This window comes from Artibeus jamaicensis, unplaced genomic scaffold (genome assembly GCF_021234435.1).
Source record: "Artibeus jamaicensis isolate MK-2021 breed Jamaican fruit bat unplaced genomic scaffold, CSHL_Jam_final contig_76, whole genome shotgun sequence".
Taxonomy (NCBI): domain Eukaryota; kingdom Metazoa; phylum Chordata; class Mammalia; order Chiroptera; family Phyllostomidae; genus Artibeus; species Artibeus jamaicensis.
This window is the reverse complement of record NW_026521954.1, coordinates 5,230,630-5,256,353: the sequence shown is the minus strand read 5'-3', so window position 1 is coordinate 5,256,353 and position 25,724 is coordinate 5,230,630. Positions and strand designations below refer to the sequence as shown.

The 25,724-nt window shown below is 44.5% G+C and overlaps 1 protein-coding gene across 1 annotated transcript in view; it reads left to right on the top strand.

Moving 5' to 3' along the window:
• Positions 1-25,286, top strand: part of NWD2 (NACHT and WD repeat domain containing 2) — a 146,084-nt gene extending 120,798 nt beyond the window's left edge. Inside the window, exons 4-7 of the mRNA XM_037131633.2 lie at positions 8,629-8,832; positions 11,691-11,835; positions 16,066-16,655; positions 21,195-25,286. Coding sequence (XP_036987528.2) covers positions 8,629-8,832; positions 11,691-11,835; positions 16,066-16,655; positions 21,195-25,127 — 4,872 coding nt within the window. The 3' untranslated portion in view covers positions 25,128-25,286. The remainder of the gene's footprint in view (positions 1-8,628; positions 8,833-11,690; positions 11,836-16,065; positions 16,656-21,194) is intronic.
• The last annotated feature ends 438 nt before the right edge of the window (positions 25,287-25,724 follow it).

Below are 25,724 nucleotides of genomic sequence, written 5' to 3'. Positions count from 1 at the left end.
CCCCTGGCCTCTACCCACTAGAATCCAATAGCAAGAGATAGCCAACATATTCAAAATATCCAAATCAATAAAGTTACTGGTGAAAATGAAAAGTGCATCTTTTATTTTATGGAAAAAACATAATGGACTTTCCGATCAACCCAACAGAATGTGTGGCTTAAACAACAGAAGTCTGTGTTCTCGCGGTTCTGGAGTCTAGAAGTCTGAGCCAGGAAGGCGGCGCGGGCAGGTGCTGGTGAGGACTTGCTCTGTGTGCTGCTGCCTTCTCGCTGTGCTCTCACTGGGCAAAAACAGGCCGGGCATCTCTCGTCTTTGTCTCCTTTTATAAGGGCACTGGTCCTGTGAGATCAGGCCTCCATGCTGATGACCTCATTTAACCTCAGTCACTTCCTCAAAGGACCAGTTTTTGGGACAGTCCCATGGAGGACATAGGGCTTCAGGTGTTGATTCTGGGGGAGGACAAAATTCAGTTCATACTAAGTTCATACTAATGCTGGTCTTTTTTTAGAAGAGTTGACTTTATAATTTGATTCCTGCATGCATGGTTGTGAACACACCGTTAATACAAATTGCTTTCTTTTTTAAAACTTGTGTTTCCCATGTGGGCTGTCTGCTGCCCTGAAAGCACCACCTGTGGTCTCTGTAAAGGTTTGCGCCATCCATCTGTTGCTGCTGCCCCCATTGGCCGATGTAGTTAACCGAACACAGTTCTTTCAGGCCTTTCCCCACCCGTGGAGAGTGGAGTTTGTCCTTATCTGACCATACATTTTATCACCTTTGGACCACCTGCACACACCTACCGACACATTCTTTACCTCCTTTCTGTCTCTTGTTCCTCTTTTTTTCCTTCAAGAGATATCACACCCTTTTATCTATCTGTCCAGTAGTACTTCTCAGCATTTATTTCGCTTATATGTACGTATGGTGAGTATGCTGAATGTGTGGTTTCTCTATAAATTATATGTCAGTAAAGTAGTGGTGCCTTATATCTTGCCAAGTGCTTCACATCTCACAAAGTGCTCTTGCCTAGAGTAACTATTTAATCCTCACAATAAGTCAAAGTCGGTATGTGGCCAGATAAATATACAGGGCTAAAGTAATACCTCCCTTTACAGACATGAAAGCTGAGAATCAGAGGTGGAGCGATTTGCCAAGGTTACTCCCAACGTCTTGCCTTTTCCTACCCTCAGAATAGCCTTTGTTTACTAGTTGATTACTGGTATGAATGAACGCATCTCCGTGTCTGTGTATCCCATTTGGGAACCTCATTTTTGTGGCCTGTGAAACACAGGCTCACTATGTGCAAATTGTGGGAAGTGGATGTTTGTTGCCCACAGAGAGATGCCCGTAAATATCTGATCTTTATCTACTATAAATTCCAGCAGGGGTAGCTGGATAATTGAATGCACTGAAATGAAAAATACTAAGCTGTATATGCTAAATATGTCTGTTAACATCCACTCTTAGTAATAACCCTGCAAGCAACAGTATATCTCTACTGCTTGAGAAATGAACACTTTTCTAAAGATACTACCCTGATATCTGTTGGTGACAAAGATATGACCTTTCTTAAATAGCTTATCAGATCATCTTTATTGTGGACATCACCTAGTTCTAACAGACCATGTTCTAGTCACTTGTCATTATTTCCCAGTTTATTTCTTTATCATCCCTGCATTAGCCACAGTTCTCCAGAGAAACAGAACCAATACGAGATATGTACATAAACAGATATATACAATTAAGGATATATATATATATATATATATATATATATATACACACACACACACACAAGGGATATGTACATGTGAAGGTTTATTATAAAGAATTGGCTCATATGGTTATGGAGGCTAAGAAGTCCTGTGATCTACCCTCTGCACCTGGAAACCCAAGCAAGTCGGTGGTGCCGTCCCAGCCTGAGTCGAAGGCCCGAGACCCAGCAGTGCCAGTGGTGGGGTCCCAGGCTGAGTGCAGGGGACCTGTGTCCCAGCTCACACCACTGGGCAGAGAGTGCATTCTCCCCTCCTCTGCCTTTTTGTTATGTTCAGGTCCACAGCGGAGTGGGTGATGTCCACCCACGCTTCACTCAGTGCTCATGCTGACTCTGGGTGCTCATCTCATCTAGAGTCACTTCACAGACTTACCTACAGATACTGTTCAGCCAGATATCTGCCCATTCATTCCATGGTCGTCAGGTTGGCCCATAAAGTGAACCACCATGTCCCCTTTTCTCCACTTAGTCTTTCATCTGGTGACACATGGAATAAAGCTGGAGTCGCAATTCACTTCTATATTACCCTAGATTGTTTGTTTTTAAAAACTTACCCGTTACAAATGTAATCAGTGACTTTGAAAGATACTAAGAAAAGAAAGCTGTGAGGGAGCAGCAGCTTACTGTCCAGCATGGTTAGGTGGGTGTTGCACCAGTTCGCAGCAGAGCTCTGACTGTGAAGATTGGCTCTGAGCACTAGGGAATACGTCACAACCATCTTTGTCCCTCCACCCAACCACACGTCAGATGAAAGGAATACCACCACCCAGAGCCCTGGCATTGAACTTGCTGAGTTCCGTGTGGACATGTATCTGGAGGTGGGCAGCGCTCAGACTGTGTGGCCACACGAGGTGGTCCTCGCCAGGGCCCTGCCTCTAAGAGCCGTCACAAGCTAACAAGGCATCTGAAGTCACTTTCAGAAGGGAGCGGAGCAAGAAGTGTTTGAACCAAATACCCTGTATTCAAGCATTGGTGATCCTGTGTCTTCTTAGAGAAGTGGCCTTGGGCGAGCCAGCTGTCTGTGAGCCTGGGTGTCCCCCTCTGCTATCCACCCTACTTCACAGCATCCTGAACATGAAATGAGATTATATATCAGGGAAAATTGTATATATAATCGTGGGTTTTATTTTAAATGTGAAGGGGGAGCTTATACAAAGAAAGGAACAGTCCCACCTGCCTTACTGTAGTGACTGCGTTAGAAGGAATTGGGCACTTACTACAGAGCACAGGCTTCAGCTCATTATAGCACCAGTCGGGGGAGGGGGTCTCTCCTTTCCCTTCCAACTGCCCCCATGGGGGCACTTACCCACATCTCTGTGAAGAATGGCACTCATAACTCCCAGGAGATTCTTCCCTCACCTCTTCCCTGACAGGCCATCGCAGAGTAAATGTAAGGCCATACTGAGGTCACCAAGACCGTAGACAGCACTTAGCCCTTCTGTTTGCTGCAGGAAAGCTGCCACCATCAGACTCAGACCCCCGAGAGCCAGACCGCAGGCCCAGGCAGAACCACCTGCACATAGAGAGCAGCATGGGAGCCGCGCATCCCAGAATGGAAGAGTGCCTTGAGGGTTAGAAAAGTTACCTCTAAGCCTTTGGAAGCAGTGGCTTAGCTGTATCTGTATCAGCATCTAAAGGAGAAAAGGAAGATATAAGAAGCAGGGTCCTTTTACATTTAAGTTCCTGGTTATAATGATGTCAGTAGTTGGTAAAATATTTCCCTTTCTAAATTGAAGTGACATTCGTAGAACAAAATTAACCATTTTAAACTAAACTATCCAGTGACATTTAGTATGTTTATAATGTTGATCAACTGCCACCTCTCTGTGCCTGCATGACATCTGGAAGTATTTCTTATGCTAGAGTTTTTACATGCAGAAACTACAGTGTATAATGTTAGAAAATTCTTAGACTTTTAATCCATTTGAACATAACTCCCAGATTTTATTTGAGCACTTGGGTAGATTATTGCTTTTTACCTAATTAACATGACATATCTTCAGTGACTTAGGAAAGGGCCAATTTAAATATACTTTCACACGTGACTAGGCAGGTGGGAGAGGTAATTATGGATTTCTATAGACAGGTGAAATTCTGTATGTTTATGTGCCCACAGAATGTTTAAACCATTCAACAAAAAGTTGAAAGTTACTTCAGACACACGCATTTCTTCTTCCACACAGGGTCACAGAGGCAGGCTGTTCAAGGACCTAAATCCAAACTCCAATAATAGTCCCTCAGCTCTCCACCCAGTTTCTCCTACAAACTGACAAAGTTGGTTCAACTAAGCAAAAAATGAGCTTCTTGAACACTAAGGTCAGCAGGGTGTGGAAAATCTGATCCTCTCTTGGTGGTGGGAGTGAATGTCCCACTGCCAGTGAACAGAGAAGGATGCCTTATTGTTCATAGTTTCTGCAGCTGCCCCTGGTTCATCTGTGCCTGCCCCTGCAGCTGCAGGGCTAAGAAATAGGCGGATTAGGAAACCGAGACTGGACTGCGTCCTGCCACCTCCACTCTGGCTTCTAGCCACTCAGCCCTGGTCCCCCCAAGGGCTCTGAGCCCTTGGCCGTGTGAACTGGACTTTGCAACTGAGCTGCACTGACTCTCTGAGTTGACTGTCTCTAGCTCCGTTAAATTGTACACATGTGTTGTGTGTCGCCTTAGAACTGTAAGTGCACAGCACCCAGAAAAGTCTTCCTGAAAAATGGAGTAGCAGACTTCTCTTCTGCTATTTCTCTTTTTGCTGTTTCTCAAAGAATACGATAAAACTGAGGCAAGCTCCTGTCTTTGATGCCTGAAAACTTACAGCTTCATGATTTACGAGCATTGCACCTAAAGGAAGAATCAATAGAAGGAAGAAGGTTTGGGGAGAACAAGCCAATAAGTAACTTCAGGCCTAAAGCACAATGTTACTTTTCTGGGGTTCTATATTCCTACTTTATACATAGTAGGCACTCATTATGTTTGTTACTTGAATTGGATGAGGATATTTTTTCTTCTTTGGTAATCTCTACTCTGAGAAACATTTTGCCTTGCTATATCGATCAAGCAACTAATAATAGTTGGTGCCAGCTGTTCAACTCAAATAAATAATTATTTTTAAATAGTCTTTGATTTTGTAGTGACCTGCTGTGTCCCCCACCTTGCCCCGCTGTGCTTGCTGACCATTACTCCCGAGACCACATATGTGTTGCCCACCCAGAGCAGTAGTTCTCTGATTCTAGATTCATTTATAACCTCATTTTAAAGTCCAGATTCGGCCCTGGCTGGTGTTGCTCAGTGGGTTAAGCACTAACCTGCAAACCAAGGGTTGCTTGTTTAGTTCCCAGTCAGGGCACATGCGTGGGTTTTTGGGCCAGGTCCTCAGTAGGGGGCGCACGAGAGACAACCACACATTGATATTTCTCTCCCTTTCTTTCTCCTTCCCTTCCCCTCTCTCTAAAAATAAATAAATAAAATCTTAAAATAAATAAAATCCAGATTCCTATCCTCTCTAACCATGGTGTCCTTTAAGTCTAAAAATGGGTCTAGTAACCTATATTTTAACAACCCCCGTGAGTTATCCAGGGAGCATATTTTAGAAACTGATTCATAGACTTAACCCTGCCCTCAGTGCTGAGCCCCTTGACAGCAGAGAGAAAGATGAAGGAGCACCAGTGTGTAAATTGCTAGTGCAGTGAGGATGCTCTTGCCCTGGAACATGATCTTCTTGATTCATCACTATTTTGCCTTTGTTTCCACTTCATGTCCAAAATCCAGCCTTGCATCTTGGTAGCTGAGACCAGACTACCCTTCCTGGGCTCCACTGGCTGCTAAACGGAGAACTGTCCATTACTAAGTCCCATACTTAATGCTCTGCCTGTCCGCCAGGTCCTCCAGCCATGGCCAAGCTCCAAGTATGCCTTTTTTGATTCCTCGTCTGGCCAGTGTTTAGAAGTCTTCTTTTTTCCTGCCGACCCTTATGGCTTTACTGTATGGCTTATCCCAGCACTAACACCTCACTCCTTGTGACAGTCTGCCCTGATTGAGGATGCTGACCACCCTTATCCAGATTCAGTCCTGGGTGATAGAGGGTAATCACTAGGCTGGCTACCGTAATAAGTCATCTCCATCTGTATTCACGGCAGAATGAAAGGTTGTCCATGTTCATTTACCCAACTTCAACATCAGAAATTTTAGAAGAGAAACTGATAAAAGTGAGAGACAACTCAGATTGACATTATTTTTGTTGCCTACAACATTTCATCAAGAATAGCCCAAAACAAATGAAGGTTGAAATAAAAATGTTTTTAAGTGGCCTTCAGGCCGATATATTGAGTTGGGAGTTAAAACACCCTTACCTCAAAAGATCCCTCTGTAAGCCCTCCTTTACCACGCTGGGATAATGGAGACCAGCAATGAGAAGTTCTTCCATTCAGGTCCCTTCCAAAAGGGTTTGCAGCGAAAGAGGACAGTCAGGTTGTCCTCCCCTCCTGCCTGGTCACTGGGGTTCCACCAAGGAGACCTGAGCTTGAAACCGTGAGTTCAGTTGGCCACAGTCACCTTCAGTGAGCCAGTTAGATGAGCTGGATTACACCCCAAGGAGACAGAAGCCATGGCCCAACCACAAACGTGTTCAGACGGCCCCTGCTGAAACACGACGGGCTAAAGTGAGGGTTGCTGACAAAACTGGTACCTTCCCAGCCCTGGCCAGTGTGTCTCAGCTGCTTGGAACATCATCCCATAGACTGAAGGGTCACAGGTTGGATTCCTAGTCAAGGCACATACCCAGTGTGTGTGGTTGTGGGTTCAATCCCCAGTTGGGGCACATATGAGAAGGTAACCAACTGATGTTTCTTTCTCACTTTTCTCTCTCTCTCCACCCCCTTCCTTGCTCTAAAAGCAATGAAAAACATGTCCTCAAGTGAAGGGAAGAAAAAAACTGGAAACTGGTACCTTCCCAAATTGTTACTTGACCTGTGAATACAAGAAAAAGCTTCAAATAAGAACAGTACAAATTCTAATGACTTCTTTCTTGATTCCTTCACTCAGCAAATATTTTTAATATTTTTTATGTGCTGGGCATAAACAGCTCTGGCTTCTGCCCTGTAGCCGACATTAGGGCATGAGTTCATTTGGGACAAAGATCTGCCCAGGACTTTTCTTCTCTTGCCTGCCTGCAGGAGACGCAGAGAACACTGTGGCTGTTGCAGGCACAGGTGATAATGAGAAGTGCACAGGAAGCCAAACCTAACTCACATTCCAATTACATTCCTCGGATAAACAGGGCTTGAAGTTCATGGTAAAGGTGCTGCTAGTCAACAGGAAGAGGAAGGATGAAGATGCCCACAAATTAAATAGAAATCTTCCCCTAGGTACTATAAAGCAAACAAACTGGCCCTTAATAGTATAGATTTATGTTAGAGTTCCTGTATGTTCCTTCCTTGTATCTACTACACATGTCATTGAAGATTAAATGAAATACCGAATGTTATTAAGCATATTTATTTCCCAAAATTTACATAATATAACAAATTTGTCCTACTCTTGAGATTTTTTGGTTTCTTCATGACAGAAAAGTGACGTGCTTGTCTACAAAATATCAAACATATAAACTCTCAAACAAAAGAAATACCTGGGTATAGATAGCATATCACTGGGTTTAAAAAATTTTTAATACCTGCGGTTTTCCTCCCCACATGACAATATACATATTGCCCCCAAAAAAGTTTTTTAATAAAAAAGCAGTAAATTCACAAAACAACCTTAGTAAATGTAGAACCACCTACTCAAAGATAGCCATCAACTGTATCATGTAGCCTTACAACAGCTCTCCTGTGTGAACACACATACATGATGTTAATATGTATGAGACTATATACGTGACACATTGGAATCGCCTTACACAAACTGCTTTGTAACATCTTTTCATTTAACAGCATATTACAAACATCTCTATGCGAGTACAGTTCTGGAGCGTAACTTGGTACCTCCTCTGAGTAAACATACCATGAACTATCTCAGTGATGCTCTTTGCTGGGCACTCAGGTTGTTAGCTCTGTACTGTTAAAACAGTTTCAGCATAAATATTCTGTTAAGTCTTATGTACATCCTTAATTATTTTCTAAGGACAAATTCCCAAAAGAAAACTTTTTGAGTCAAAATCTATATATATTTTTGAAGCTTTTGATACATATTGCCGGAATACCCTTCAAAGAAATATCGGATCAGTTTACACACCCATCAGTGCCAGGTGGATATGTTCTCACAGCTTCATATAACACTAAGCATGTATTTCTTTGACAATTCAACAGGGAGAAAGTGCTATCTTGTTCATATTCTGAAGTGTTTTCAGTTACCGGTGGGGTTGATAGTAACGTCACACTCAAAGATTTCGTACTTTTTCCCTCTAGGATTTACCTGTAGCAGGGTAAATCGGGGGCTTTAAAAAAATCATACTGTTAACTCTGTTAAAAGCATTTCTTTTGTTTGAGAATTTACCTGTTTGATATTTCACAGGGTACAGCAAGTCATTTTTCTGTGACATGGGCAAACCAAAAAATCTCAAGAGTAGGATTTTAGTTGTATAATGTAAACTTTGGGAAAATAAATTTGCTACAAAATTCTGTATTTTGAATTTGAAATATGACATGCAACCTCATTTCTCAGTATGTGAAAAACTTATTATAATTACAATACAATTGATCTAATTTTACCTATAAAATAATCCATGGGGGGAAGTATCCACTGTCATTAAAAGAGGAAGCCAATGGCACAAGGTACATATTAGTATTTATTGACTGACCACATGATGTGAGTCCTGAAATGAACTTTCCTGGGGATACGCTAAACTGAACTTTCCTGTTGATACACAGGGACTGTTAGGGGAAAAATACGGGAACATCCGCATCCCCGGAGAAGTGGAAGCATCAGAGTTCGAGATGATTTTGGACGCTGCTGTGGAGGCCAAGCTGGAGACTCAGCTCCTGGAAGAGTGGTACTGTCGGGATGAGAACTCAGTGCCAGCTGCTTATTACCTCAGACCCAAATCGGAAATGCTGAAGAGCAATAAAAATGCAGTAAGTTTCCTTTCTCTGCCCAGTATGTATCTGTCCATTACTGTAACTGTTTACGTCATCCGGGAGTGGTAGGCTGAAAGTTATTCTGCCCAGAGCCCTAAATTCCCCTTGAACAACAAATTCCAAACTAAGAAACCTTCCAATTTGTGACTTACCTTTCTTTGAGCACCTCACACTTTCTTTTAGGGGTCATTTCCTTCTTCCAAAAGTACATCTTTTGGAAGTTCCACTAATGAACTAGAGATACTCTTCTCAGTGTTTATTCTGAAAATACTCTTATTTTTCCCATTTTGCAAAATGTCTATTTATTTATTCTGGTTAGCATATGTCATGCTTCTTATGTTTGTAGATACATGCATTCTATCAGTTGTGGAAAATTCTCGCCGTCATCTCCTCAAGTAAGGTCCCCTCTGTTGTCTCTGTCCTTTCTTTTTTACTCTCTGATTTGATGCACACGATACCGCCTCAGTCCATCTTCCCCATCGTTTAATCCTCTTTCACATCATCAACTTCCTTCTCTCTGTGCTTCTTTTCAGAAGTTTATTTTAGATTTTTTCCACTTCATGAATTTTTTCTTCAGCTGTGTTCACTCTGTCCATACATTGAGTTTTCAAGTTCAAGAGCTGTACTTTTAATTTGTGAAAGGTATTTTTGTTTGTGTGTTTGTTTGGTGGGGTGGTCTTTTTAAATCTACCTACCTTTTTATAGTCTCATTTTTTAATTCAATATTTTTTCTTTAACATTTTACAACATACTTAATCTTGTGTAGAATCTTGGAGTGAAGTTGATTCGTGCATGAGTATGATGAAAACATCATTGTCCCTCTCCGACTTGGTTCCTAAATATATCTACTGTGTGTCCCCTGAAACTGAATGAAAGAGGAAGAGAAAATGGGTGGGTCTCTTCATCACACAGATAATTTAGAGAGATTGTAAAGAAACCACGGACTCCTTCCCTCTTCCAAAGAGAGCAAGCCTTGGTACGTTTAGCACCAGGCAGCCCTCAGAGGAGAGCCCTGGCTGAGCAATAGTTCTTCATTTAAGGACCTTGCATATCTGTCGTTCAGTTAACATAAAGGATTCTCTCCATGCATTATGAAGCTGCGTTAGAATCCTTGATTTTTCTTCTTTCCCCTCACATGCATTTTTTCAAAGTAATTATCTACAAGAATATTGCTTCTACAGAGAGGAATATTGGAGTACACCCAAACCATTCCCCGGTTAAATGTGCCAAGAGTAAATGTAGTAGCTAGTAAATGTAGCTATCAAAACACACAAACTGCCCTCGCTGGTGTGGCTTGATGAATTGAGTACTGGCCTGCGAACCAAAAGATCACGGGTTCGATTCCCAGTCAGGGCACATGCCTGGGTTGCGGGCCAGGTCCCCATTGCAGGGCGTGTGAGAGACAACCACACATTGGTGTTTCTCTCCCTCCCTTCCTCTCCCTCTAAAAAGTAAATTAACAAAATCTTTAATAAAACCACACACATACACACACACACACACACACACACACACACACACATCCCCTCAGGAAACCAGGTTCACACAGTACTTTGGAAGCACTTGCTCATGTTATGTTTCATTGGCTTTACTTATTCCTTCTTCATTTGATTCTATGATCCTCTAGGAAAATTCAAATTATTCTCTAAACCCCACATGATACTTCTGCATAAACCCTTGTTCAATCAATGAATGTATGTTGTATGTATATGTCAAACTCATATTATAATTTTCAGCTGGGTTACTTTTGAATTGTATGACTGGGAAAATTTCTGATTCTCCCTGTTCATTTAATTTTCTACAAAGACAGTATTAAGTCATCCCCTTAAAATGTTTGCGTGAAGCGACTACATATGTTGTACGACGTGCCTTTTAAAATACCCATCATGTCATGTCATCCATCCAAATTTTAGGTTCATTCCATTTCATAAGTATTGTCAGTTGATTATGGACATAAAACATTCTTAAACACTTTGGAGGAGCAGGAAGGCAAATCTGTTCATGGCTTTGAGAGGATAAGGGGGTACAGAGAATGCTGATGTGTGCTGAGTGGCCTCTCTGGAGCCAGGGAGGGGTCTGCACGGATGCACTGCAACTCGCCCAGGAGCAAACTGAGGGCTTTGTGGGTGGGGGGGGCCCTGAAGGAGCATGGAAGGCGGGGTCGCCTTACACGGGGCGGAGCCATGGACTTCGTACTGCAGACTCAGATTGAGCACTCACTCTCTGCAGTTCCTGCAAAATCAGATGTTATTGAGCTCATTGTGAATATACCGTAAAATGCCTATGATCTTTACCTTTGCTTTTCATTTTGGGACCGTATTCCAGGTTTTATGCAAATGGCATTAAAATGTGCTCTTTAGACCAAAAAAAAAAAAGAGTGAGTGTATGAATAAGATTATCATCAAGACTCTAGAGATGTTACTTTCTTGGTAGGCAAGTCTCCTGTTTTCTTTCCTAGAAGATCATATAAAGAAATAACAAAAGACAATTAAATAGTAACATACGAGCCTTCCACTTTAAAATTTTCTCTTCTCTCTAGAGAATATTCAAAAGATGATTTTGTTACGACGTTTGTATCAAAATTCAAGAGGGAAATACATGGTATAAAACAGCGCAGCAAACAAATCCTGTTTGCATTCACGCCATTGTGTAACTCGGGCAAATTCACGTGTAACGTGGAAATAATTTCTAACTTTTAGGGTTAATGGGAGTATTAAGTGAGAAACAGTCTGTTAACCGCCTGTCGTAGTATTGGCACATAGTAAACCTTCAAATGATAATAGTTCTTCTGCTTTTAAATATCAATTTTTCTTCAATGATTTGAAGACAGATGTCTCACTTCCCCATTTCCATAGATGCAGCCATCTGCCAACGCTGAGAATGGGAAGACCTGGCAAGAGATATCAGATGAGATCAAAAAGATATTTAAGGCTGCGGTAAAACTGTTACATGAAAAGGGGAAAATGAAGCACAGCCAAGCTAAGAGGTACCTGTTCTCAGGTAATTTTTGTACATCTTCGGTACATGAAGGGATAAATAAATAATGGATCCATTCACTGTTTTCCTTTGATGGTGCTGCAAATGTAGTTTTTTTTACCACCCGGTGAAACTGAATTTTTCTAAATGCTTCCATCTCCTGCAGAGACAAGTGTTCTTTTGTTTTAACTCATAGAAAAGGCTTTACTTGCCTTGAGAAGTGCTCCAGGAAATGTGGTTTTCGAAAGCAGTCCAAGGAGGCTGGGTATCATAGACCAGCCTCTGCCAGTGTATCCCAGTCCAACTGTTCATTCATTCATGCTCCCGCCCACTCAGCAAACACTTGTTGAGTTCGTACTGTGTGCCAGGCACCGAGGATACAAAATGAACAGGAAGGCAAAGCCCTGCTCTCCCGGTACTTGTTCTTCAGTGGAGGAAAATAAAGGACAGGCAAATGACCAGATAAAGAAACAAGATCATTGCAGAAGGGATAAGGGCCACATATAAAACAAAATAGTCGTGGGGTAACGGGAGCTGGTGAAGGATACACGAAACAGATTGAGAGAGTCAAGTGAGCAGTAAGGAGATGTCCTTTGAGCTGAATGACGGGAGGCATCAGAGCCCTCAGTGTAGCATTTATTTTAAAAGTGGATAGTAAATTATTGAAGAAAAAGTAACAGTACTTGGGTTTTCAGATTGGTCTTGTGAATGGCGTGGCAAAGCGTTTGTGAAAACCTAAAAGGCACTTGGTACCATTCTCCCTGGATACATGTATTCCAACTCAGAGAAATTATAGATAATTTTGACAAATTCATTCTTTGGAAGCTGTCAGCAATTGGGTCTTATTTTAGGTCTTCCTGAAAGTACTAAAATTGGCAGGAATAAGTACTCTCTTTAGAATAACAAATTAACAAACATCCTTGTTCCCTTGGGATCTTTTTGATCCATCTCTTTGTGAGGCTCTGGTCCTTCATCTTTATCAAAGGCAAAATCACCCTGTTTTAAAAACATGCTCTGTTCAAAAAATAAATAACGCCCACAGCAAAAGCTTTCCTGTTCTCAACAAAAGACACCAGTTTGGGGAAAGCATCGCTCATTTGGAATCATACAGCTCAAGTGTCCAAACGCTTTCTCCTAATTTTCTCCACACTAAAGAGCCCCGTTCATATGAATATATGTGAAGATACATAATTTCATACTGTGTAGCGTGAACCACTACCAGTGGTCTGTTTTCTGCTTGGGTTTACACCTCTTAAAAACATACATGCTCAGAACAGTTTATTTTGCATTTCAAACTTATTTAAGACCATGTCTGCACAATAAAAACTGCTGGAGAGGTGCTTGCTCTGAAATGGATACGCAGCTGACCTTGAACCATGTATGGTTTGGGGGCACCAACCCCCCCAATGCAGTCAAAAATCAAGTATACCTTGATGCCCCCAAAATTTAAATACCATGATGTATTTTGTATGTTATACATATTATATATTGTAGTCTTACAAAAAAGTAAGCCAGGGAAAGGAAAATGTTACTAAGATCACAAGGATGAGAAAACTAATTTACAATACTGTACGTATTTACTGAAAAAATCCTCACATGAGTGGACTTGCGCAGTCCAGACCCATGTTGTTCAAGGCTCAGCTGTACTATATTTTATATTTCCAGAAATCTTGAAAGATATAAATACTAGATTGAATCTGGAAAGTTGTACTGTTTTTATTTAAATGTAAGTTTCACAACACTTACAGCTTTACCCTTTTAAAGCACAAGAGACAAAGAGAAATAAATTAGACCTCAAAATGGCACCCTCCAGTGCCCATCAGAACTGAGCAGTTCAGGGGCAGCAGAGGGACCGATGTCTCATGAATGACAGCTGCCAGGGCCGAGCATCTCCTCCTAACGTCATCTTTTCCAGGTGCTGTGACCAGGTCAACTTTAGGATAGTATCAAAAATGCAAAGAGAGAAAACAAAAACTGTATAGTATTCTAGTAAGGAAGGGGGAAGATTATAGTATTTATAGTCAAGCGAATAACAGAAATTATCTATAAAAGTCCCCTAAAATCATGAGGATGCACTTTGCTTCTAAAAATAACTTTATAGAATTGACTTAATCTGTGATGACTCATTTATTCAGGTATTAAGTTCATACCATCAGCTGGGCACGCTTCTGTACAGCCTCTTCTTTTCTTATTTAATTTTTCAATTATAGCTTATATTCAGTATTACCTTGTATTAGTTCCAGGTGTACACCATAGACGTTAGGCAGTCATATATTTTACGAAGTGATTCCCAATGTCGTATCTACTTTAGAATCATTACACTAAGTGTGTTCCCTGCAAGGCTTGTTTCTTCTCTTTTTCTTAATTGTTGACACTGTTACAGATGCCCCCCCCTCTGCCATTTTCCCTGTGCTTTTGATCCCCTCCCCCCCAGCCCCTCCAGCCTTCGCCACATCATTATGTGTGTCCATGGGCTATGCAGATATGCCTCTGAGCCACGTTTAGGTGGGTCTATGATCTTGCTTTGTCTGTATCTCTTTGTATGTTACATTTATTGTCACGACTCGTGGTTGACACGCTTTTCCGCAGAGGTGATGACCATGTCAGTTAGGTACAGTGGACTTACATCCTAGGAGTCAGAGGTGACAGTGCATATCTCTGATCATCGTCATTGTCGTTTGGCCACTTTCTCTCTTCAGGATGCTTAGAATGTAGCACCAGCTAGTCCGGTGTGCCCCTGCCATTTTACACAGATGGCTGCAGACGACGTCGGCCAGAGCCTGCTGCCTGCAGGAGCTCTGAAGTCAAGATTTCTTGCACCTTTCCTAGTCTCCTTTGTAAGAAGCTCCCACTCTTCTGTAGAAAGGCTGGACCTTTGTTGTCCAGCCTCCTTTAACTGGCCTGATAAAACCCTTTGTAAGACATACAGATGCAAACGACACACGACTCTCTCAACCCTGGTGGTGACAAATGTCCCTTTTTCACTTAAGTCACAAACTTTAATCGATTATTATCATCACTGAAGAAATATTGTCACAGGAGTCCCACCGAAAGACATAATTTAAAAATAAAATTCCCACCTTTCTTAATAGTTACTTTATAGAATGCACTTCGTAGTATGTTTTAGATTTTGCTGGGGTGGAGCTGTGGCCGGCACATGGACATGTTTTCAGCTAAGGGCCAGCCCTGTGCATTCAGAGCATCGCCCCTCGCCCCTTGCTTCTATCAGGTGCCGACTCAGTGGTCACCTCTGTGAGCGGTCCTTCCCTGGCCTCCACCAGTGCACCAGCTCCCCCCGCACACACTGTCCACACACACACATACACACACATTCTCTCTCTCACACGCAGTTGTTTGCCATCATTGCACCATGTTATTCTCCTGCCTGGAACAGAAAATAATCATACCTTTATCTGGGGGACTCTGGGATTCATGTCTGCTGTCCTCCACTGGATGAGAAGCTCCATGAAGGGTTTTCTCTCTGCATTGTCTGCTTTCTCTCACCACTGCATCCTGAGCAGCCAGCCCCAGGCCTGACACATAGTAGGTGCTCGATAAGACTAACTAGGTGAAGGTAGGCGAAAGGGAAGGGAGAGAAGAAAGGAGAAAGGGAGGGCAGGCAGCCAGTTTTAAAAGGCTGCTTGCCTTCAAATTCATTTCCGTTGGTTTAAGTCTTTCATTCACTTTTATTTTTCTTCCCTACAATTATGCACAAGTGTTTTTGTTATGACAGATCCAATCTCAAATGTTCCCAGGGGGTCCTGAGTGATTTATAGTTGTATTTACTTGTATGTAAGCATATGTGTCTTAGAAGAAGTGATGTTACATACTGACTCGTTTTTCTGTACCTGTTCTGGTGGGTATGATGGGATGTAACAGTGACGTGGGAAGTTCATATCAATCAATGCTCGGAACACGATTATATTTTGAACATGCTTTTATGTTTATATTTACACGTTACCTGTGTGGGGTACGATGCACTTCAAACAAAAGGTGACGCTTCGTGTAAAAGGGAGGCCGAAAAGCAGTAGAGTCTGAGAGGAAAGCTAAGGAAATAGCTTTCCCTCTCCCTCCCACTGGGTCGTCTCAGAAAACACAAATAGGAAATCAAAGAATTAAGAAATTATTCTGTAGGCATCTCTGTTCCACACTGCAAGCGAAACGCTCTGCCACTAGGACCTGAGAGGTCAGAGCTGGGAGTGTGAGGTGTTGCTTCTTTGCTTCAGGCATTGAACTTGTCTTACTTGCTTTCAGCCATAGAGGACGAGTTCGACTTCGCTCTCGGGAAGCAGACGCCAGCGTTCCTCAAGAAGTGCGTCTGCTACATCAGGAAAATCGCTAACATTGAGCGTTTTGTAAAAATCCCGGAGATGGGAAAATACATGGACGTAACTGGAACAGAACCAAGGATTATTCGGGACCCAGAGGCCCAAGAGAAGCTGGTAAAACTCAGGGATGAATTTATTCCGACTATTGTTGCGTCATCTAATCTCCGAGTGTATACATCGGTCACTCACTGTGACATGAAGCTAGGCTATTCCCAGGAAATAGAAAACCATTACATCGAGGGACTCGGCAAACAATTCTACGAGGACATGATTGATATAATTCAGGCAACGGTACAGCAGAACTTCGACACAGAAACCGATACACTCTACGATGAAATCCTCCAGCACTCGTCCTTGTGTAAAACATACGCCTCTTTCTACGAGTACAAATGCGAAGCCCTGAACATAGTCCATAAATACATTCTGCCAAGCAAAACCGGGCACATCAACCCGCTTATTGTGTATGGCGGGCCATGCACTGGGAAGACTCTCCTGCTGGCCGAAGTGGCGAAGAAGGTAAAGCCTGTTCTTTTATGTGTCTGTTGGTAAAAATCCTGTACTTCTGGTAAAAGATAAAGTGACCAAATTCATTTCCATTTTCTGTGTTTACGCTCTGAATTATGATTAGGTTTTGGATAGACACTTCAGGGTTATTCTTTTGCTGGTATAACTCGTATGTTGAAAACTGAGACTCCTGGGGCGCAATTATAGGACAGCTTTATGTCTCCTCCCACTGTTCAGAGCCACCTTGTGGGGCCAGCTTTCCTCCAAATGGAAACTACTTCAGACCCCACAACTCTTCTCCTCCCTCCGCAAAGACAAGCCCAGCCATTGCTTCTGGACATGAAGTCAGTCTCAGGTTAGCAGTTCGTAGTTCCAGTCTAAGAGGATCATTAAAATTTCTCCGTTTCTCTCCTCCAGCTGACGCTTACCATAAACAGAGCATCTACAGTGGCAGATAGGGACATAACCATCTTCTCCTTTCCTTCTCCTCCATCCCTAAACCCTAATCCCAACCACACTGATGAACCCACAGGGTTGCAGTTTAGGGGATGGAGGAAAGGTAAGGTGGCCAGGAAGTGCTTACATGACCAGCACAGCTCTGGACGGGGCTCTGCACTCTCTGGTCTTGGCGAGTGTCTAAATCCGCTTCCTGCCTCTTCTGAGGCCTCCTCATGGTTTCCTGGAGGCTCTTCCCTCCCACGTCTGTTGTCCTTGCTAAGCCCCTCTCAGCTAGGGTTCCCTGGACACACAGGGTTGCCTCTTTCTCTAGCCTGACACTTCCTTGGCTGTAGATGTTCAGCGCCCACTTCTAGTAGCTTTCTACCAAGATCCTCTCCACAGCCCAACCAACTCCCTTAGGGCCTGGGAAAAGCAGAACGAGCACAAGCCATTCCAGCTCACCCTTTCCAGTGGCTCCCAGGACACACTCAGGTGGTGTTTTCCCTGCGGAACTCCAGCTCGAATATTGCAGCTCTTCACACTCCTCCCTCACAGCAGCCTCAGTCACTCAGCCTCCCTGGTCCTCAGGTGTCGTCAGACACAGGGCAGTGACCCCCGCTCCAGGGGACACCCTGTAAGTGGTCCGTTTCCCTTGGCTAGAAGTGAGGGGTTGTGCATCTCTCAGGCGTCCCTTGTGGGAGCAGGGTGGCGATAGATAAAACCTGCAGCACCCTAACCTCCAGCTATTCCCTTGGCCTCTCAAATCTCTTTTTTTAGGCTGGACGTGGGTGGCCCACTGAAGGTAGTAGACTGCTTCTCGCAGCTCCCGTTCAAGCCCTGCAGGAGGGTCTGGAAGCTCACCCTGGGATGTGGTACCTGTTGTCTTGGCACCTCAGTCTAAACTGGCCTAAACTAGTTCCATTTGTAAAAATGGCGAACTTCTCTTACAACTTGGTATCAGAGTCTGAGGGTTTCTATTCTCCTGGCATTACTTCGGAATCTATGTGTTGCTCTTCCCGTGGTTTATCTCTCACGACCAGAGCTTTCTTCCACTGCATGAACGTTGGCACGACCTGCACATGCTGCACGGCCTCAAGGAGGTCACCTTAAGGACAAGAATAGGGACAGTTGTGCTGTGTCTGATGTGGGGATTAGGTTCCAAAGTAAACTCACAGGTGAAAATCAGGTACATCAAGTTTACTCTTAAAAAGTCCTTAAGAACACCATTTATTTTTTATTATTAAATGTATTTATTTGTTTTTAGAGAGAGGGGAAGGGAAAGAGAGAGAGGGAGAGAAGCATCAACGTGTAGTTGCCTCTCGTGTGCCCCTGTCACTGGGGACCTAACCTGCACCCAGCCATGTGCCCTGACTGGGAACCGAACCTGCAACCCCTTGGTTCTCAGGCCCACCCGCAATCCACTGAGCTATCCCAGCCAGGGCTTACCATTTCTTAATATACCAAGCCCAGCTTCTAGTATCCCTTCTCATGTTGGTCGATACAGCTTGGACACCAGATGAAGTGGCTGGCTTACATTTAGGGGCCATGTTGCATCAAGATGAATGTGTGTACACGTGTGTACATGCATTGCATGTGTGTCTGAACACTAATTTGTACGTGAACCTTCAAGCTTTAGAATAATCCAAGTAAGCAAGATAGTAACATCCTGAGGGGATGTATGGGAACTGAAATCAGATGGGAAAACATTCAGGGGTGCCATTCCGCGCTTGCTCTAGGGCTTTTCCCTTGTGAAGGGAGGAAGGGGAAAGGTGGCTGGAGGGGCAACTGTTGTTGAATTTGGCTAACTTAAAGGTGTGTGCGATGCAACTCTGCCCACTCTGGCGTGGGATGGCCATGTGGGATAGTCCAGGTGGGGCAGTGTGGCGGTGGTCAAGTTGGTCACCTGGAAAATGGCTTTCCAGGTCCATCCACACTGTCACAGAGGATACCATCTCTTTCTTTTTATGGCTGAGTAGTATTCCATTGTGTGAATGTCCCATAGGTGTTTTATCTCTCATCTGCTGATGGACACTCGGGCTGTTTCCATATCTTGCTGATTGTAAATAATGCTGCAATGAACATAAGGGTGTGTATGTTCTTTTGAATCCGTGTTTTGAGTTCCTTCAGATATATTCCCAGAAGTGGGATCGCTGGGCATTATGCTAAGCGAAATGAGCCAGTCAGAAAAAGACAACCCCACATGATTTCACTGATATGTGAAATCTAATGAACAAACTGAACTAACAAGGAAAATGGGGACAGACTCAGAGATGGAGAGCAGGCTGACAGCCAGTGCAGGGACTAAGGGGTGGAGGGATTGAGCAAAAAGGAAAAAGGACTCATGGACATGGATGACAGTGTAGTGATTGCTGGCGGGGAAGAGGATATAAGGGGACTAAACGGTTCTTGCAACATGGCCCCTAATGTAAAAAAATTAAAAATTAAACTTAAAAAGATAATGGCTTCCCAAGCTCTCACTGCTGGGGATGTTCTGTCCAACTCCCAGAGTGCGTCTGTTCAGGGTCCAGGACGCTGGTCCCCCAGGGATCCTCACCTGTGTCTAGGTCCCCTGCCTGTGTTTCTCTTGCCTTTCTCCTGGGGCACATGCTCCCACCCACCACCACCACCAACAACAACAACAACAACGTACTCTCTTGTGGCTTTGTGTCCCTGTGAAGATGCAAATAGGCATCTCATGTTAATTTCACAGTTATCTCCTGTGTACCCAACATTTCCATGGATGTGAGCTCACAAGCAGAAGGGCCCTCTCTATAGATACCACACATTCAACAACACGTGATTAGGAGGAGAGAAGACAATACATATAAGCATCGTAAGCAACCCATAGTGACCACAGATGGTGTTGTTTCTGACTTGCCATCACAGGTAGCTGCAGCCTGGCAGGATTAACTTCCTCCTAATCGGCACCAAAGGTTGGGCCTAAACAATGACAATAAAATGCTCATTTCCCCTAACAGCTCATTCTGAAGCTGGCAGCCATGTATTGTTTCTGAACTTATTCATGCTTTAACCTGAACTATCTCTTGAGGAACTAAGTTTCATAAACTTCTTAACATGTTTAATAATATTTTCTTTTCTAAGGAGTATCCTTGGTGAATTCCAGTGATTACTGAAAGACATTATCTTCCTAAAAATGTGCATTGGAGTGTTTTATACTTTGATCACATCCCTTCTTGTTCCAAGCAGAAAAGTGCTAAGCCTAGCAATCCCTTCATGTATTTTATCTCTTTAATTCTACAACTGAGAGAGAGTGTGCACATACTAGAATCAAAGTCAAATTCACTTCTCCTACTTTGTCTGTCGGTAACCATTTCACTTCAAGCAAGTCATTTGTCCAGCCTGGCCTTCAGTCTCCACTCCTGTTAAATGTTACCGTGGTATCCTGCAGAGAGATAATGTGAGAACGTTAACTTCATGGCAAGTTGTTATAAAGCACAAATAGAGTAAAACTCTTTGAAGCAGCATCGTATAGTTTTTTATGACAATAATAATAATCATGATGATGACCCTAAAGCATCACAGTATAGTGAAATGTCTCTGAATCATAACAGGTTATATTCAGTACCATTTTAGTACTTTCTTATTGCATCCTAATTAACTGGAAATTTGTTCATCCATATATGGTATCATGTGATCCAACAATGAAAATATCTGACTCACTATAATGTGTAAATCATTATTTAATCTATTCATTAAACAAATACTAAGCACCTACTATGTGCCAGCGACCATGCCAGGAAATGGGATTCAGCACTAAAAGACTGACCATACTAGATATCAGATCTACTGTTTATGGAACACTTTGTCAATTGTCGCATACAAGTGAAACGTTGCCTTATGGTCGGATAGTACTGCTACGACTGTTTTATTACCTTCGGTAGAGTGATCCTAAATCCAGTCTCACCTGGATTTTAGTGCATGAGCTTTGTGACAGCTCTTTCACCTTTCAGGTTCCAGCATTTCCTGGTTCTAGACTACTCTCCACATGGCCTGGTATTCAGAAGTCTGGCCTTTGGAGAGAAGAGCTGTTGTCGTACATGACCACTTGAATACACATTGTCATTCTAAACACCACTCCTATGTTTTATTTAGGCTTATGGCTGGCTCCATGAAGACACAGGACCAGAATCGGACCCAGTCATCGTTGTGCGATTTCTAGGAAGCACGGACCTCAGTACTGACCTCAGGACTGTCCTTCTAAGTGTTTGTGAACAACTGGCAGTGAACTACCGGTGTCTGGTCCAAAGCTTCCCTAAGAAGATCCATGACCTCCGTGACTTGTTTATAAACCTTTTGAATGAGTCTTCCCTGCAGAGGCCTCTAGTAATAATATTTGACGCCCTGGAGCAGCTCTCCGAGGGCGACGAGGCCAGGAAGCTGTGGTGGCTCCCTGCGCACCTGCCCCGCTTCGTACGGATAGTCCTCTCCACACTGCCCAACAAGCACGGGATCCTGCAGAAACTACGGTGCCTTATCCACGAAGAGAACAATTACATCGAGTTGAGTCCCCGGGACAGGAAGATGTGCAGCCAGGTCCTCAAACACCAGCTGCTGCGAGTCAAAAGGAAGGTCACATCGGGCCAGCAGATCTACGTGAACAATGCCTTCTCCAAGTGCACGCTGCCCATGTTTGTGAACCTGACCTTCAGGGAAGTGAGGCATTGGAGATCTCACAAAGATGTCGATGAATCCTCCCTCTGTGTCACCGTTCATGAAAGCATAGAGCAGCTATTCTGGTCCTTAGAGAAGAAGTGTGGTCAGAAACTGGTCTCCAGGGCTCTGGGTTACATCACCATGGCCAAAATGGGTCTGAGTGAAATGGAGCTGGAGGATGTGTTGGCCCTAGACAACAATGTTATGAATGAGATCACGGAGAACTCCAGGCCCAGCAACCCCCTGAGGGTGCCTTATTTGTACATCGCAAGGCTAAAGGAGGGTCTCAGTGGGTACTTAATAGAACGACATGTGAAGAACATCACACTCCTGGTCTGGGCCAATAGACACCTGCAGCTCATCGCCCAGAAGCTGTATCTGAAGGATGACAGTGACCTGCATGAAATGCACACCATCCTGGCAGATTATTTTCTGGGGGTCTGGTCGGGGGGCAGGAGGAAAGCTTTTTGCCTCGAAGACCCCTACTTGAATGGCTGCCTTGACTTGGAAAGCAGAAGCCTGCTTGAGGAAGAAAAGCACTTCATGGAACAGGCCTCTTTTGACAGGCAGGCCCCAGACCAGCCTTGGGTTTTCCAGTGTAACCCGCTGGAGCCTGACATCTTTTTTGTCAATCATCGGAAGATGTCTGAGCTCTTGTACCACCTGACGAGGTGTGGAAAAAACGATGACCTGCTTTACGGCATCATCATGAACTTCAGCTGGCTTTACACCATGGTCAAAATCGGCCACTTCGACCAAGTGCTCTCGGATATCGAGCTGGCGTACAACTACACGCAAGAGAAGGAGCTGAAGTTCCTGGCCAGCACGCTCCGCAGCATCAAGACCAAGATCGTCGCTTTCCCCGGCTCCCTGTCGGCAGAGCTTCAGCAGAGGCTGCTGCCTGTCGTAAGCTCCCTGCCCAAACTGAGACACCTTCTTCTAGAGTGTGACAAAGACGGGCCCAAGTATTGCTCCATAGTGCCGTTACACTCATCCATGGACGTGACGTACAGCCCAGAGCGCCTTCCCTTGTCGTCCAGCCACCTGCATGTCACTGAGATCCTGCCGACCTCCAACCCCAGTACTGTCCTTGCTGCTTTAGAAAATGGTTCTATCAGCACATGGGATGTGGAAACTCGTCAGCTACTCAGGCAGATCACAACAGCCCAGTCTGTCATCCTGGGCATGAAACTCACCAGTGACGAAAAGTATCTCGTGGTGGCGACGACCAATAACACCTTGCTGATCTATGACAATGTCAATTCTTGTCTCCTGGCCGAAGTGGAAATCAAAGGGACCAAGCATGGAAGTGGCTCCCCCTACATCAATGGGTTTACCCTGTCTGTCAACCATGCCCTTGCGTGGCTCGAAGCCAGCAAAGATGTCACTGTCATCGATCTGCTCTATGGCTGGCCCCTTTACCAGTTCCACTGCTGGTACGAGGTGACGTGCGTCCAGTGCTCTCTGGATGGGAGCTATGCTTTCTGTGGACAGTACCTGAACACCACCACCATATTTCACTTAGGGAGTGGAGAAAAGGTGTGCACAGTGACATCGGAGTTTTCAGGTGGGTTTGTGCAGTTTCTTCTCATCCTAGACACGGCTCAAGAAATGGTAATGGTCGACAGTGAAGGAAGCCTCTCTGTCTGGAATACCGAGGACGTTGCCAACCCCCAGCTGACTGATGACTTCGACTGCCGGAGAGAAGGCAGCGAGGTGGTCAGCATTGAACTCTCAGAAGACCAAAGTGCAATTCTGATCTGCAAAGCCCTCAGCATTGAGCTCTTAGACACCGGCATGTGGAAGGTGGCAGAAAAGTTCAGAGCTAAGCACAATGAACGCTTCATATCCGCTGTGCTGTCCAAAAATGGAGACTGCATCATCGCGACCATGGAAAATACCTCAGCCGTGTTTTTTTGGAGGCGGGACACGGGACAGTGTATGGCAAGCCTACAGGAAGTCTCGGGTACCATAGTTAAGCTGGTGAAGTCCAGTCACCACAATATGCTGCTCTCCTTATCAACCAGTGGCGTTCTGTCTGTCTGGGACATAGACATCATCACAGCCATGTCCAACATAGATAAGACGGGAAAACCCATCCAAAGCCTGGTGTTACCTGCTAGAGGGGAAATCATTTACTCCCTGGACGGCTCTGATTGTGTTCACAAGTGGAACTTCAGCAGTGGGTTCATTGAAGCCGTATTTAAACACGAAGGAATAGTTGAACACTGCGTGTTGACGTCCTCTGGAGACCTGATGGTGACAGCAGATGACAAGAGCAGCCAGTATGTCTGGCACACCAACAGTGGTGATAACCTCTTCCGAATTAATGGGCAGAGAATCTCTCAGCTGCTCATTACACACAACGACCAGTTCGTGGTCTCTCTCTGTGAGGAAAACGCCTCCAGGGTGTGGAGACTAGCCACAGGCCACAGGGTCTGCAACATCCTGACCACGCTGCAGAACGCCTTCATCACCTCCGCGAACACCTTCGTGGTGGGCATGACCAAGAGCAAGGTGCTGGCGGTCAGCCTGTGGACTGGAAGTATCACCAAGAAGTTCTGCTGCGAGGACGGCACCGCCATCGTGAGTTTCAAGCTGATCCCCGACTGTCCTGACATCATCGTGTTTATCACGTCGGCCGAGACAGTGAACATCTGGAGTCTGACGGATGAAGTGATCTGTCGCCGTGTGCAGCTCCCCAACAACTTCCTGAAAAATCTAGAGGATTTTGAGATTTCTCCCAATGGAAAGTTAGGCATTCTATCCCGGGGAGACGAGAATATCAACGTGCTAGATTTGCACAGTGGTAAACTCCGGGTAGTTCACGCCTCCGGGGTCATCTGGCGGCAGAGGCTGTCTCGAGACGGCCGCTACCTGGTGTACATCTGTTTCCAAAGCGGGGAGGAGGAGGAGGACAACGGCGCCACGTCCAGTTTAATTGTCATGAGACTGGCCGACGGCAAGAACATCGGTGCTTGTTCCCTCTACAAAACACCAACTTTCCTGGCCCTGTCCCAGAGGCACCTGAACATCGTCGTGGGCTTTGACGACGGGAGCATAGGGATATACACGGTGGTGGACCGCGTGGATGCCGCGCTGAAAATCAAAATCGCCACTTCAAACAGCAGACAGATATTCAACAATGCGGCACAGACGTCCAGGCCGAAGTGCAGTCGTCACTGTTTCAAAGCGTCCGTGGACTGCTTATGGAGAGAGTCGACGGAGGTTTTTGCAAGAGACAGTCCCATCACAGTGAGTGACGCCGCTGAGCCGAACGAGGCGACGCCCTCCAAGAAACACAATTCTTGCTACGAGCGGATGTGCTCTGCCCTGGAGCCCAGGGGCCACAGCTACGACCCTGACAACTGACGGGAGTGCTTATCCTGCTCAGCGGAAATATGTGACACACACACACAGAAGCGTGGGGTGGGGGCATGTCTTCTGTGTTCCAGTTGATAAACTATTTGTTTCTGAAAGCGCAAGAAAGAAAACAGAGTTCCGGTGTTACTCGTTAACGTGTTCACGAAGTGTGCGGAAATGTGAATTTGGTTTTGGGTTTTTTTTTTTTGTCAAAGTTTTTCCAGGAATGAAGTCTTGAGACTTCTCTAGGGAATTTGTAGAAATCATATTTAAATGGGTACATCAACCAGGGGGGGTTAGATGTTTTAAAATTGTGGGGGAAGGAGCAACATAACACGTCCCACTGGTTCAGATGAGGGAGGCTAGAGACCATTTGGACCGGAACTGATTTTACAGAAATCGGTGGAAATCATGAACACAAAGAGCTGTTTGACTGCAAGTGGTGGTGTGGCCGTAGTAAACCCAGCCTTAATCTCTCCTTACATTTTACAGTCCCGACAACTGTGTAAATCCAGTCTGCTGGTGGAAGGGCAAATGGTGCAAAATCATGTAACAAAAATGCCCAGATGTACTCCCAGGCTCCCAAGGGACCAGGCGTGAACTGCG